This window comes from Morone saxatilis, unplaced genomic scaffold (assembly GCF_004916995.1).
Source record: "Morone saxatilis isolate NCDOM2014 unplaced genomic scaffold, NCSU_SB_2.0 Contig18, whole genome shotgun sequence".
Taxonomy (NCBI): Eukaryota; Metazoa; Chordata; class Actinopteri; family Moronidae; genus Morone; species Morone saxatilis.
In genome coordinates this window covers 7,429,339-7,444,276 of record NW_023339740.1, presented here as the reverse complement: position 1 = coordinate 7,444,276, position 14,938 = coordinate 7,429,339, and the positions used below count along the sequence as shown (strand labels likewise).

General features: G+C 40.8%; 1 protein-coding gene and 1 long non-coding RNA gene across 2 annotated transcripts in view; both read right to left on the bottom strand.

The window, feature by feature from the left end:
- Positions 1-5,195: 5,195 nt before the first annotated feature.
- The window catches only part of LOC118328100 (inter-alpha-trypsin inhibitor heavy chain H3-like), a 22,240-nt gene continuing 12,497 nt past the window's right edge, over positions 5,196-14,938 (bottom strand). Inside the window, exons 16-29 of the mRNA XM_035661705.1 lie at positions 14,575-14,747; positions 13,845-13,956; positions 13,679-13,746; positions 12,681-12,823; positions 9,819-9,989; positions 7,853-8,024; positions 7,569-7,750; positions 7,277-7,462; positions 7,054-7,193; positions 6,695-6,855; positions 6,505-6,531; positions 6,342-6,407; positions 5,775-5,888; positions 5,196-5,656 (exon numbers count right to left, since the gene is read on the bottom strand). Coding sequence (XP_035517598.1) covers positions 5,451-5,656; positions 5,775-5,888; positions 6,342-6,407; positions 6,505-6,531; positions 6,695-6,855; positions 7,054-7,193; positions 7,277-7,462; positions 7,569-7,750; positions 7,853-8,024; positions 9,819-9,989; positions 12,681-12,823; positions 13,679-13,746; positions 13,845-13,956; positions 14,575-14,747 — 1,921 coding nt within the window. The 3' untranslated portion in view covers positions 5,196-5,450. The remainder of the gene's footprint in view (positions 5,657-5,774; positions 5,889-6,341; positions 6,408-6,504; positions 6,532-6,694; positions 6,856-7,053; positions 7,194-7,276; positions 7,463-7,568; positions 7,751-7,852; positions 8,025-9,818; positions 9,990-12,680; positions 12,824-13,678; positions 13,747-13,844; positions 13,957-14,574; positions 14,748-14,938) is intronic.
- Positions 10,429-11,247, bottom strand: LOC118328881. The gene is made up of 3 exons (XR_004796752.1): positions 11,055-11,247; positions 10,718-10,747; positions 10,429-10,440 (listed from the first exon to the last, which is right to left on the bottom strand). It is a non-coding gene; the product is annotated as an uncharacterized LOC118328881 (long non-coding RNA).

Genomic DNA, 14,938 nt, shown 5'->3' with positions numbered 1-14,938 from the left:
ATCTAGAGCCCATGTTTGGTTTGTAAGTATGTTCTGGGCTACTGTAGAAACATGGCAGCTCAACATGGCAGACTCCTTAAAAGAGAGCTCCCTCTGTAGATAAAAACAGCTTATTCTAAGGTAACAAAAACAACAATTCTTCAAGAGAATCCATCTAGCCAGGCTCAAACTTTTGCGTTTGTAACCAAACTACAGTGGTAACAGGAACCAATCAGCATCCTTTGAGAAAGTACTGGCAGCTACAGGAATGAGTGCTTGATGGTAACGCAAAGAGAGGACACTGTTAGTCTTTGTTTTTTGTTGTTTTGTTGTCTGTCTATGTTGTCGTATTGATTTCTATTTTTATTTATTTTGTCATTGCTCTCTTGTTTTGTTGTAATTGTGATATGTGTTAGGACCCCCTCAAAAACGAGAAGGTGTATCTCAAAGTATTCATCACAATAAATACATTTGAAACGTCAAGTATTTAAAGAGATCTTGATCTCAATGAGATTTTCTGAATAAATAAAGCTTAACTAAAGCTCAACTCTATCTTACTCTCAGCCACAGTGCACTGGCCATGCTGTCTTCAGTAGTGTGTCATTATACAGCTGGCTAACCAAAATAGAAAGCAAAAGGACTGCTGCTGACATACTTGCCACGCCAACCTGTTGACCCTCCAAGCACCATGACAGACTTTGAAATGAGTCCTCTTTCTACTCACACTCTCCACAAACTGTAGTGGAAGAAGTACTCCCATCCTTTGTGCAAGACAACAATCTATATATTCCTAGTTTAATGTACTTAAAGTACTCATTATTGAGGAATAACCATTGTTAATGTCATACTTATAACACAGCTCAAACAATTAATAATAATAAACCTGCATCTATTTTGATAGCAATTTCGAATCAATCGATCATTTTTAAGCTGAGGTGCTAATCATTATCTTCTTCCAGCTTCTCCAATGTGAGGATTTGCTTTTCTTAATTTCATATCACTGAATCGATTTACTGATCACTGATTTGAAGACGTCGCCTAAGAAAACTGTGATTGACACTTTGTCATGTTAAAATGTTGATAAAATACGTAGACAGTTATATAGATGTGTGCACATGTATTTTCCTACACATCAAGAAAATGGTAATAGGCTGTACTATACTTGTGTAGTGCCTTTCTAGTCTTCCAACCACTCAAAGCACTTACACTACATGACGCATTCACCCATTCACATATCAACCCAATATAGACAGCCGATGCTTGACAACAGAGACACAGCTCTTTCAAGTATGAAAACACTACCTTAATTGGTTTAGTAATTTTGAAAGGTTCGCTCTTGACCCTGTATTCTTTCTATGAATACATGGAGTGTTTACAACTTATATGTGGCACCTGCAAGGCAAGAAACACAACAGTTAAAATAACATAATAATATAACAATGATACAAGTCTGTCTATTATATCTATAATAGTAATGATTGAAAAAAGCCTTGACCAGTTCTGAAAATGGTGGAAGACATCCCAGCTGACATACAATTAGATATACAGTTATGACAGGGGTACAAACCCTGTAGGAAGTTACTGGCTTTGACCACACTCACAAATTCCATCTCAACAATCAATCAGTTGAATTTACTGCTGACTAGAAGTCCATAGTACGACTATGAGCTATACAAGGTTGTTAAGACAGCTGATTTATTGTGCATATCCTGCATCTTGACACCAGGTTATACATTAGCTAGAGGATTTTGGAGTATACAGTATGTAACAGATTCAGTCTACTGTGAGAAGGACTTTTTCTCTGTTATAATGTTAATGACTGGCATTGTTAGGTGCTTGTCAGGGATTTGTCTCTATGATGGCATTGCCTTGGTGAATCTACGGCCCACATCCTTTTAAAATACTTGTTTAACCAGGTGACATGAATAATAGCATGTTGGTCTTTAAAGGAGCAGGGTTGTAGCCTTTTCTGACATGTGACTTTGTTTAAGGTACTATATTTCTCATGACCCTATAGCAATAAAAGTAGTCATGTAAATATGTGAGTTTGATATGCAGTGCTTTTGGATATTGTTTTCAAGAGCATAGAGTTAGCACCAAATAGATTCCATCCGTCTATTATTTATACCTGCTTATCATGTGCAGGGTCACAGTGGGCTAGAGGATGTGTGTGCCTTACACATGACCTGATAACAGAAATTGTTGTACCAAAACATTCATCATCTATCCACAGACTCACACCAGCAACTATCAAAGGATACTGTAGGGAAAACAAATGTGGATATTTTGATATTTTTTTCAGTATGTCTTTGTATGCTGATAGGTATTGCCATATAAGATTGCTCAGCCTAAAATTAGCAACCTAGTCTTGTAAGGAAAAAACTTCCTGCCTTGACATGGCAGTGACATTGCGGTGGTAAAAAGGGCGGATGGTGTGGGCTGCTTAATAAACATAGATGCTAAGTGGGATCATAATTGTTGAATCCTGACATGACATGCCATGACAGAATTTTAAGACAATACACCCTCTGACGACAATGTTGGTTGCAATTGCAGTGTGGTCCGTAGTTTTTCCATGGGAAGAGAAGCAACTTGCACAAGCAACGTTTTTTTAAGTTTTACTTACAGTAACTTTGCTCAACCTTTAAGGAATACTGGAGGCTAAGTAATCAGCTCATTCAAAACAGACACATTTTGAACTTGCACTGCACTAGTATTTCATAAAGGACTATAACAGCAGTAACTACCTGTTCCTATCACACATCTAAATCTAGTGAAATTGAGAATAACATAGCTGATTCCTTGTTCAAGCTTGTTCTTGGGATAAGAATCATTTGTTCTCTATGCTAAAATAGTGTTCTCTAAAAGTGTTCTCTCTCACGTTGTCTGTGTAGACATTGTGCTGCTTTCACGGTAGGTCAAACATTATTGCATTATATGTCAATTGCTACAGGATACACACACTTACACATTCTTATGTTATTCATCCTTTTGATTTCACAGCTCAGCTGTGCATGTTACAGTCAGCTGTGCCCTTTAGCATGACTTGTGCTTTTCTGCCTCCACAATGGGTCACTGTGTCTCTGCCTCTGGTTTACGGATGCGTCATTGTGTGCTTTATCAGTGGCATACACTGCTTGTAGGGGCAAACACGTACACGTACATTCAGACAGAAAGTCTAATAAAGACGCACACCTGTATAGACACACAGTACTCCATACACACATCTGTTTAATGCTCACAAAATGCTAGGTTAACAAAGACAGAAACAAAACGACAATATAATCCCATCTTTAACTTGAACTTCTTACCACACACACAGCCCAACACTGACAACAAAATAAATCCATAGATGAGAAACTCCTTGCTAAAACAGTAATTCATTCATTTTGCAAGGCAACAGCCAGCCTTTAAATCTTATTCTTGCTGTCACAGAAAAAAATAAATTACACAAACTGCACAATGTATATTTCACAAGTGATCAATCTTACCCCCTAAACAGCAGTGTAACAGAACCATCCAGGCTAAAGATCAGTCCCTTCACTGAGATAAATGTAACTGCTGCTGGATGCTGCAGGCTGCTACTGGCTGTCAAGTAGAGAGACTCCCATGGTGGAGTGCATACTACACTATGACCTCCTCTTCTTGTTGGTAAACATAGCAGCCTGGAGCAGCAGCAGTCCTGCCATGTGACCTTACACACACACACACACACACACACACACACACACACACGCACACACAAGGTTTATTACATTTGTGGAGAGCCATCGACTGATTACACTTAACCCTGCCTTAATCTTAATTATCACTACTTGCAGGAACACGCACATAATTAAATGATAAAAAATTGTTGATTAAAGGTCCAGTGTAAGTAAGTAAGTAGTAAAAAAACTTTATTTATATAAGCACCTATTTTGAACAGAGATCCAAAGGCTTTGCCAAAGCAACAATAAATAAACATGAACAACAACAAGAAAAACAAACTAAGTAGCATGTAAAAAAACAAGGAAGGAAAAAAATAAAAAAGGGAGGGATAAATTAAAAAGAGAACACGCAGAATGAGAAAACCAAACAAGGATATCTATAAAAAGCTTCCCTGTAGAGGTGGGTTTTGAAGCAGACGGCTTAAAACTGTCCACGATTCAGTGAATCTGAGTGATTTGGGAAGACTATTCCACAATGCTGGGGCTAAAACAGCAAAGGCACAGTCACCTTTATTTTTACAGTTAGAGCGAGGAATGGATAAAAGGCCGAGATTTGAGGAGAGAAGTGGCCGAGGAGTGGAATGAGGAACAAAAAGATCTAAAATGTGAATGGGAAAATGGAAAAGGTCATGAAGTGTCTTATATGTAATCAGTAAGATCTTATAGTTGATTCAGAATTTTACAGGAAGCCAATGAAGGGATGCAAGAAACAGTTTAGTAATGTGGACCGACGGCTGTTTCTGGTTTAAAAGTCTGGCAGCTGCATTTTGGACTAACTGTAATCGATTAACGAGCCTATTGGCTGAGCACGTTTAGAGGGAGTTAGCGGTAATCTGACGGGAGAAAATGAAGCTGTGAATTTAATTGTTCAAGATCACTGGGGACAAGATCCTTTTGATTTTTGCTAACATGTCGTAGCTGCAGAAACAGGACTGGACAAGTGTTTTTGTGACTGAAGGTCAATTTCATATAGGGCGGCTGTGGTTGCTGAGCAGAGCGAGTCGTCCACTTGTCAGAAGGTTGTTGGTTCGATCCCCGGCTCCTCCTGGCCACGTGTCGAAGTATCCTTGGAGCAGATTACTGAACCCCAAATTGCTCCGATGCTAGCATCGGTGTGTGATGTGTATAAATTGAGTTAGTTTCTGGTTCGATGGACTTTGCCATCGGCTGTGTGAATGTGTGTGAAAGGTGAATGTGCATTGTAGTGTAAAGCGCTTTGAGTGGTCGGAAGACTAGAAAGGCGCTATACAAGTACAGGTCCATTTACCATTTACCATTTGCCTATGCTGGTCAAAGATGATACCCAGATTCTTAAGCAGTGGGTTTGAGTATATTGCGTACGTGGACCAATTAAACTGATCAATTGCAGTTGACAAATTCTATCAGGCCAACAATAAAATTAATTTCAGTTTTGTCAGGATTTAGGTGGGAGAAAGTTAAGAGACATTCCAGTCTTTGGATGGCAGCTAAACAAACTCATGGGAGACGGGACAATTGATTTCAGGTTTATTGGGTTATCTCGCAGAAAAGTAGATCTGTGTATCATCTGCATAACAGGTGTATGACATGTCATGGAAGCGGCTGAACAAATGACCCAGAGGAAGCATGTACAGGGAGAACAGAACTGGACCAAGAACCGACCCCTGAGGGACACCACACAGCAGGGGAGCAGAGGAGGAAACATGATTATTTATGCAGACATTAAAGACTCTATTAGTCAAATAGCAATGAAACCATTTGAGGCTGTACCAGAAATGCCACCACTCACTTGAGTCCCTTGAGAGAAGCTGCATCAGACCACAGCAGCTTGACCCATTTGCCGTCCTGGAACACAGAGATGACCTGAGTGTCCACCTCCAGCTTCACCCCCAGAGTCTGGTGGATGATGCCAAAACGCCAAAAGTAGGTGTTGATTTTACCATCAGGGGGAATCTTCTTGTCTCCGATAATCTGGCCATTCACCAAAATACCTGAGGAAACAACATGGGATTCAGTCACAAACTAACGACGTGGAGTAATAGGTCTACATGTGTAGTTAAAAGGGGGAAAAAATACACAAGGAGCCGCATCTTAGGACTTGGGGCTAACCTGAATTTGGGTCTCTGACCAGGTTGAAAATGGTTCCTGGTTTGTTGTTGACATTGAAGCACAGAGCGTCATCTCTGTCTGGCAACTCGATCATGAAATGAGGATCTCCGTCCACTGCAGGTGACATCAGAGTAAAATCATAGTATTAGCTCAACATGCTGATGACAACATTTCAACAACACCAAGAGTCTACAGTCATGCTAGCAGCTCTGTAAGGCGTACTAAACACTAATGTCAGAATGCTAACATGTCCTCAATGACGGTGTTAACCAATGACAGTTCAGTGTGTTAGCCTGTTAACATTTGCTACCACCAAAATTGAGTGGGAGTCTGTGGGAGTGTGAGGACCATGAATAACTGTCCAAACATTTGTGACAATCTATATAGTGAATGTTGAGATATTTCGCTGCATAGGAAAAGATTTGTACCTGCTGTTGGTGCTAAATGAAAAGTAAGTGATCAGTCAAGTCATTAGGACTGTAGAAAATTTCTTAGAAATGTATCTAACAGTTGTTGTGATGGACATGACAGATATTGTCAGACAGCAAGCATTAAAGATATACTCACCAAAATATGTTGGTGCTGCTGACGAATAAGTATGTCTTACGGGGGTTAGAGGTAAATTTCGATGTACTACACACAGGAAGAATAAAATTCAAGTTAAAATAATTGCAGTGAATTGATTTAATCTCAGAATGATTTTTTAATGATATATGGTTAAAAAACATACTGTGTCTTTCTGCCTGTTGTCTTTGCTCTGTCAAAAAACAGATGGACAAAAACAACATGGTCAATTCCAGTTTAAACTGGAGCACCAGCCTCTGCTGGCATAGCTGAGAAAAAATGAATTCAACAGTAACTTCTGCTTATGAAGAAAAAGTTTAGTATCACTTTTTAAACCCTCTCTTTCCATCCCTTACCCTCAGTCAGCTTGTCAGCAATGAGAGGGGTCTCTGTGCCGTCCTCAGTTTCAGGCTTGGTGACCACCATCGAAGTGAGTGGGGTGACAAAGCTGTAATGCAGAGACATTTCCAGGGCCTTGGCTGTGGCGTTGGCTTTCTCGTCCGTGGCACCACTTTTGCTGCATGAAAAACAATATACTTAAATTGCCACATATGACACTGACATTGAGAAACCCAACATAACCTATAAATTAATACTACAAGATTTATAATGGGCTCTCAGACAATGCCCAAAATATCATTAACAAAGATTTTCACAAGACCAATGGGAAATAAATATTTCTTGGCTAAAGCAGAGTGAAATTACCCAAACTGACCTCTTCTCCAGTAGCTGCTGGATGGTGAGGTAGGCCCACAGACGCTCTGTGAAATCCCCAAAGATATACTCTTCATCAGGGTACATCACGCCCCAGTCCACAGCACTGGCCTGGCCCTGCACATTGAAGTCCTCCTCAAACTACAGGGGAGAGAAAAGTAGCAGAAATAAACACGTTTTCTCTCAGCATTGTCTCTAAGTTTATGCCATTTTCTTCTCCTCACCCCCTGGCTGAACACTTCCACCAGGAAGTTGTCCAGGTCGTTGTCCATCAGCCGACCGGCCACCACGATCTCTGAGCCGTTAAACAACTGGTTAAAGTGGTTGGTGGTCAGCGATTCCACTGCATTGTCAGGATAACGCAAGTCCACGTCTGAAAGCAGAGGACTGGACACCTCATCATAGAAACCCTGGAATAAAAGCACCGTGATTACTTATTGTGGAGGAATGTGACACAGTTTTGAACAAGAATCCAAAAATTGGCTCCAAAATGTATTCATGGCCTAGATCATTCACCTGAAGTTGAAGTGTTGCATCTGAACCCTCAAAAATTCTGCGGGCCACTCCTTTGTTCTGTTTGCTCATCACATCCAGGAAAGAGTAATCCACATTATTTCCGAATCCAAGACAGAACAGAGACATGTTTCCTCCAATAGCAGAACGCACATTTTCTTGGATCCTCGGGAGATGAGACTCTCCTTTAAACACACAGATACAATATGCAGGAATGTAATGTTCATCAATCAAATGAGCACCCACACAAATATACAGTGTTGGGTGGACACACGTTGCTTTCTCACCCGAATTTGGCATTCCATCAGTCAATAAAATAATCATATCAACGCTCCTCTCTGGAAGCTTCTTCTCCCTCCTGTCTTTGACCAGCATGTCCACGCCTGTCAACACTGCTTGATTGATATCAGTCCCTAGAAGGAACGCACACCACGTGTGTAATGTTGATGGGTGTATTTTCTATTCATTTTAGGCGTTGAGGTCAGACTTTTTGCAATGTGAGTGTCACAGTTTTCTATTACCTCCAATAGAATCTACGTCGGACAGTAAGTTCATGGCTTGAGTCCACATTTTCTTAGTGGCTTTGTGGAGGTGATTTCTGCAGGAACATTCTTGTGATCGAAATTTGGATGAGGGCAAAGTGTTCTCATGGAGATCTTTGAGAGTAGCCATACATTGCTCCGGTGTCTACGTAACGAAGGAGTTACCCAAGGTTGAGGAGTCAAAATGATGGGCATCTCAGTATGATTAGAATCTTTAAACAGTTTGACACAGGCTTCGTCATCCTGTGACCATCTTTCTTTCCTCATGGATTCGCTGTGTCCAATCACAAGCCACATTGCTTTGGGGACTCTGTGCAGGTCAGGGTGGAGCAAAGAAGCTGCACAAAGTATTCCCAGTTCAACAATCTGAGGGAGATATCATAAGAGCAGTACATACTGTAAGAATAAAGGCAAAAATGTAGAATGGCAAGAGTGGTTGTTTCCCTGTATAATATGTGATTCTTTGTTTCGTTCTCGGGTCTATCTAATTACAGATGATCAAAATTTTGTTTTAGATTAGTCGTTATGTAAAGTATTTCCGTGTTATACGTTTTAACACTGGGATTTAAATGCAATTTAGCAGGATACTGAGTGAGTATTTGTTTGAGTGTGAACGCTGAAGTGTCCCCCCGAGTCTTGTACTCGGTTCACGTCATATTGAGTGGATGAAAATCTGCCAGGTCATGGACGTGGTCGCATTCACCAACTCGCACGGTTCCTCTGCTGCCTCCAAGGTCGGTGAGGAATAGAGATGTTGTGCTGACAATGGATGACGAATGACGCGTTCGAATACTCTTAATCTGGGGTCAGTCTTTTACTGTTAAGAGGGATAAGAAAGGAACCAGACAAGGGGGGCCCGTGGTGTATCGTGAAGCCTTGTTGTCGAGTGACAGTCTTTTCTCCACCAGGAGGGGAGGCAGCTCGTTGGAGAGGGAAAGTGTTGCCATGGCATCGACACATAGGGAAATGCCGCTGACTCTCCATGAGTTTGTCAGCAATCTTGTCTCCGACAGCAGCGTGAACACACCAGGACAGAGAGTCATATTGTTTCAGTACAATATTTGGATATGCTGAAATCACTCAAGAAGGCAGGATTTGACAGGAACAGTTGATTTCCCTGAAAACTCTGCACTGCTTGTTTGGGTTGTAACCTCGGGTTCAGAAGCTCATACTGGCCCTGGTTTGCCTGGAAGGGAGCTCCTCGTATGGTCCAGAATTCGAAAGTCGCAAATTACTTTTTGGCTTGCAATGTGATACACAGACACTAAAACTTCTCCAGTCTTCCTTCGGGAAGCGCCCCTGGTTAAAAAAACCAGAGCTTCAAGCTGCAGCCTGCTAATGGAAGGATAGTTACAGAATGTTGATATTTTATGTTGTCTGTTCGTTACAGGTGGATACTAGGTTTTTCCTTAAGTTTCCAGTCATTACGTCAGCTTGATCCAGTCCACGCAGCTCTGTCAGGAGGAAACAGCTGTGCTTCTATCTCTTTCTTGGCTTTCTCTTTTCCTCACTCGCCAAATACACGCTGCCGTCAATTCCCGTTTGAGCTATGAAGATGGAGGAGATGGACATCAGGGAAATATAAGGAACTGGTCAAATTCTATTGTGTATGAAAAATCAAAACTGGGAACAGAGGCAGGGAAAAATTCTTGTCACACACAAATGTTCACAATGCAAGTTAGGAACAGGTAATCATCTGAGTGGAGAGCACCACTGACATGCTGAAGTTTGGTGGAGAGGCGGTCTTGGGCAGCTCCTTTTCAAGAAGATTTCCGGGGAGGGTGTTTGCTTTTGTTGCAGTAGCCTTGGAGTCATTAGGACGGGTGGGTGAGCGAAACGGGACGTGCAACATGGCAGTTCCACTGTCACACTGTAACCTCCACTGGAAGCCGAGGAGAAGGAGGAGAGAGATTGGAAATTTTTAGAACTTCTGAGATGAGTATGAGAAGTCTCGTATACAAGGCCTTACATTCGCCATTCATTTACGGTATGAAGAAACAGCTTAAAAAAAACAGCTTGAAAAGAAATGTTTAAAGAACATGTATGTCACTTGGATTCCGCGTTTGGGAGTGTTATGTTGAAATGGGGGTGGGAGTTCCACCTGGGTGCTGGTTGCTCTAAAGAAGGATAGTGTGGATGTATTTGAAACTAAATCTTGTTTCAGTCAGTTAGCTTATTTTCAGCTGTTGCGTCTGCTTTAAGAGCTGAGTTAGATTGTTTCTTTCTTGATTCTTATTTGCTGTCTAAGTTTGTGATTGAAACTTGGATTATTATCCTTTCTCATCATCAGACAGATTATTTTTTACCGTGGACCGCAGTTGTGTACTTCGTTTCTGCCGCAAAAAGCAAAATAAAAAGGGGCTTTAGAATTTAGATGTTTAATTATCTTTTTAGATCAATCAAATCAAAATTTAAGACAACGTTGATAATTTCAACTACCACTGTTACTTAATGTTATTAACTCTTTAAATATAGCCATATTTATTTAATTGTAATGGTTAAGTTATGTAATTATGATTCAGTTACGTTATTTATCAGTGACTACAAGCTGCAAATATTTCACCATAATATGAAAGGACTGTCTGTCTCCGAATAGTTTCTCTCAAATACCTGCAGTGATCTGGCAGCTCCTCTTATCTCCTGAAATACAAATAGAGCAGAGTGAACCAACACGATGCCAAGATATTAGAAACAAACACTGACATTACATGAGGTAGCTTGTAAGAAAAACCTTATATTCTGTGTCACAAAGAGGAGAAATTGGAAGGAGAGATATAACAGTAAAACTGAGTAGGGTTTAATATGCAAAGTAGGACCGAAGGAGTACAGTTTGTGTTCCAGAGATTATTCATAAGTAAACAGATCAGGAGCCACCACATCGCAAAATTAAACTTAATCTATAAAATGATTCAAATTATGATCAGAGTATAAAAAGTCAGTGTGTTACCTGCAGAGCTTCATGGGCCCCGGAGATGAACAGAGCCCCCCGGGCCAGGCCGGGCAGCCAGAGGCAGGCACTGCCCCACAGCAGCAACAGTCGAACACCCAGCAGTCCAGACATGACCAAACTTCTGCTGAACAGTGACTGACTTCACTACTGAGAAAGAAAGTTGTCTGCCCAGGGGGAGGGACAAAAAGTGTGTGTGTTGCCTTGGATTATTGACCAACAGGCCTGAGCTCAATGTACAGGAGGCCCTGGGGCAAACATTGGTGCTTATAAAAGCTCAAATAGAATATCTGTGCTCAGGCTGTAGTTGTGTGAATAATAGTAGGACTGACACCAAACTTAAACCTAAATAGATGTTTGGAAACATAATGAGCTTGACACCCAGAGTCCAGTGGAAAATATCCCAAAAGCACCAACAACTTACCAACGATGCATTTGAAGTCCCTATCTGAAGTATCCATGCTTTTTCATTTAAGCTGCCACCTCCATGTTTAATAAAATGTCTTTTAGAGAAAGTTTTTTAAGAATATTAAGTAAGCATTGCAGTGACATCTCTGGAAAGCAAGGTGTGACCCCAGAACCAGACAAAGGACTTAATGCAGGTGTGGGAAAAGGTCACACAACAAACAAGCTGGCACGAATAAACAGCCAACCACAGACAGGGTAGGCTGGGAAGCAACACTGACAATCTGGCATACTGGAGTGGTGAACTAGGCTTTATATCTACTCAATGGGAGCAACTAGTGGAGGCTGAGTTATGACAAGTTCTGAGAGGAGAGGCCATGTTTAGTTAAACAAACAGATGCGTGGGTGGGAGACCACGAGAGGAAAGGAAGAAAGGAAGGCAGAGGCAAACTGAACTTTAAACTTGATAGTTGGACTTGAGTCAGGCCTAAAGGCATCTACCCAGTGTAATTTTGGCCTGACAGAATTTCAAAATCATGAAAAAACAGTGGTGAAGTCTTAAGTCGTCAACCCAAAAGGGTGTGACTAGATCTCATTATCATTAGGACCAAATTTTCATAGTGTGACAGCTGCACTCTTTTTCAATAAAGTAATAAAAAGTCATAACATAATGGCACGAATAGATGAGGAGAGGTGATGGCATGTCTTTTTTTCTTGCATATATTTTTAGCTTTACATCCAGGAATTCATTGCAAACATCAGACTCTTAAAAACTGATGGCAAACAGTTGGACACGAACCACAACCAAGACCACTATTACTAGACCCGTCTCACAATGCTTCAGTCACAAAAATTAGGATTTATGACTTGACTTTGACTTGACTGCTGTGAGAATTTAAGACACACATCTAAAAGAAATATAAGTGAAAAAGACAGTATGTATCTTTGGAGATGACAGGGCCACCACTGCTTTGGTATTTCATTTTATGTGGCACTTTTCTGGCACAGCCTTGGTATTTATGGAATCTAATCAAATCTTTAACACTGTTGCTGGTGTCAGACATGCAAAGTACATCACTTCCTGGTGTGCCTGTAGATGTTTCAGTGGAAAGATCAACTCTTACAAAGTATGCCAACATTTATAAACAGTACCACTAATGAGGTGTAAGCTGAACATAGAAAAAAGCAGACATTTGTTTACATTCAGCTTATTGTAAATACCTGTGTTGCAGCCTCTCTGCAGGAAACAACCAGAGCCCCCTGGGCCTGAGCTGGAAGCCAGAGGCAGACGCAGACCCACAGCAGCATGACTCTCCACACTGTTGACATGCCTAGGAAACAGAAGCGCCATTTCTCCTGCATGGCTGAAAACAAGTGTGGACAGAAGTCGAGGCATGTGGGAAGTCTTCCCACAAGAGTTATACTCCACCCACATTATGTGTGATCAACTCATGTTATTGTCATCTATTCCCGATCTGTCTATCTGTCGTTAGATTTCAAGGTGTACTCGTGTGTGTGTGTGTGTGTGTGTGTGTGTTGGTGTGTGTCTGTGTTTTCCACATGCAAGTGCAGTGAGGTTATATAAATCATGGGATTTTCATTCTCATCAATCATTCAAAAACCATGTCATCATGTCCTGTATGAAAGCACATGCATTTGTCATGTTCGTCCACTCATTCATTCAGGTTTTTCCTTTAATTTGTCACCCGTCTGTATTTATTTTTTCTCCACATTCCGAATTGTGAATAAGGTCATTAAACCAATATCAATCACTGTTAAGTGTTGATATTTCCTGAAGTATAACAATAATCACTCTGACCATAAAGAAACAGTTTCACTAATTTGTCACCACTCTTTAGCATTTATTTGGTATCATTTAGTTCAGGATTACAGTAGTCTTCACATGAACTGTAACAGACCTTTTCATCAGTGTAGCTCCTGACAAGATTGCTGAAGCTGTCCTCCAGCACTTCTCATTATTCTGGAATAGTGTAACTAATAATTCTTATGCACTGATGCAATTGACTGAAACTGTGAACTTTTCCATACAATGCTGTGAATGAAGCCTGTTTTTAGCAGATTTTAATATTTATTGTATGACTCTGATTTGAATGATTTCTGTGGTAGACATTGATGTGTAACCTCTTTTTAAACAGTTTTAAAAAGGCCCAACACAATGTAGTCTGTTGCATCTCCATCAAGGAGGCCAGTTCCATTACTGTGAATGAACCAGCAGGGAACATTGTCTCCGTTCTTCACATCCCTCCTGAAGTCTCTCTGCCAGCCTCTGTGGACAGACACACAAATGTCATGTTGACCAAATGATATATCAAGAACACATATTAATTTAAATTAACATTACATGCACTGAGCAATATAGTGTACCTGGTCACATTGAGCTCGTGTCCTTTCACAAACATGGTGGCGTCTGGTTTCTCTGGGACTTCACCTGGACGCAGGTTTGTCACCTCATATTCAATCCCATGGTAGAACTGACCTGGAGGATGAACCAAGACCACAAATATAATCATTCTGGCCCTGTGTCTCTCGAATGTGATAGTTGCAAAATGCCCTGAAACAATTTGAGCTTCATTATATCTGTTATACTGCTGTGTCAAGATTTAAGTATCCCTCTTAAAGGTTCCGGTGTCCAGTTTTCAAAGTTCAGCTTTACCGACCCCTGAAGGAAATATCTGGCTCTTTAGCTGTTTAATGCTCCACTTTCCATTAGGGTTGCTGAGCAGGTAGTGTACACTGGGTTTATAGTGCTTTTGAACTGAAAACAGCTGTCTGCTGCATCTGAAAACGACACCACGAGAGCAGCGACAATGAACCAAAACAGTGAAGTTGTGAGCTGAACGCCTAACCTTTAGCTTAAACTCAGCATAAAGCTCCATAAAGCCGAGGGGACCAGCAGATTCAGGTGATAATTCCCTGTAGGTTCAACACTACAAGCGATCCCTTTCACATTCTTACACTGTTTTCACTTTGTCATGTAATGCCATGTTGTAAAAATATTTATTACAGCTGCTATAATGTCATATCACTTATTTAGACCTGCTAATTAAACCTTAAACCATGCAGTCTATTCTCTGACGTGTGTGTCATGTTGTACCTAGCAGGCCGTGAACAGAAGGGGACAGGAGGTGGCTGTCCAGGGTGTAGAAACCCAGGTAGTCCCGGTGGTATGGGTGCTTCTTCCACACTTTGTGCAGCAGGATGACAAACTTGACTGAATCTTTAAGAGTTACCGTTAGGCTGCGATCCTTGGTCAAGAGAAGATCCACACTGGAGGAGAAGATGTTTATTAATGATTCTGAACTGGATTATACATTTCATATTTCTCATGTAAAGGGATAATTCTCTTTCACTGAGGGAGATGTGATGGTAAGTAAGTAAGTAAATAATTAAGTAAAGCTTTATTTATATAGCACCTTTTTAACACAGAGGTCCAAAGTGCTTTACAAATAACAAACATA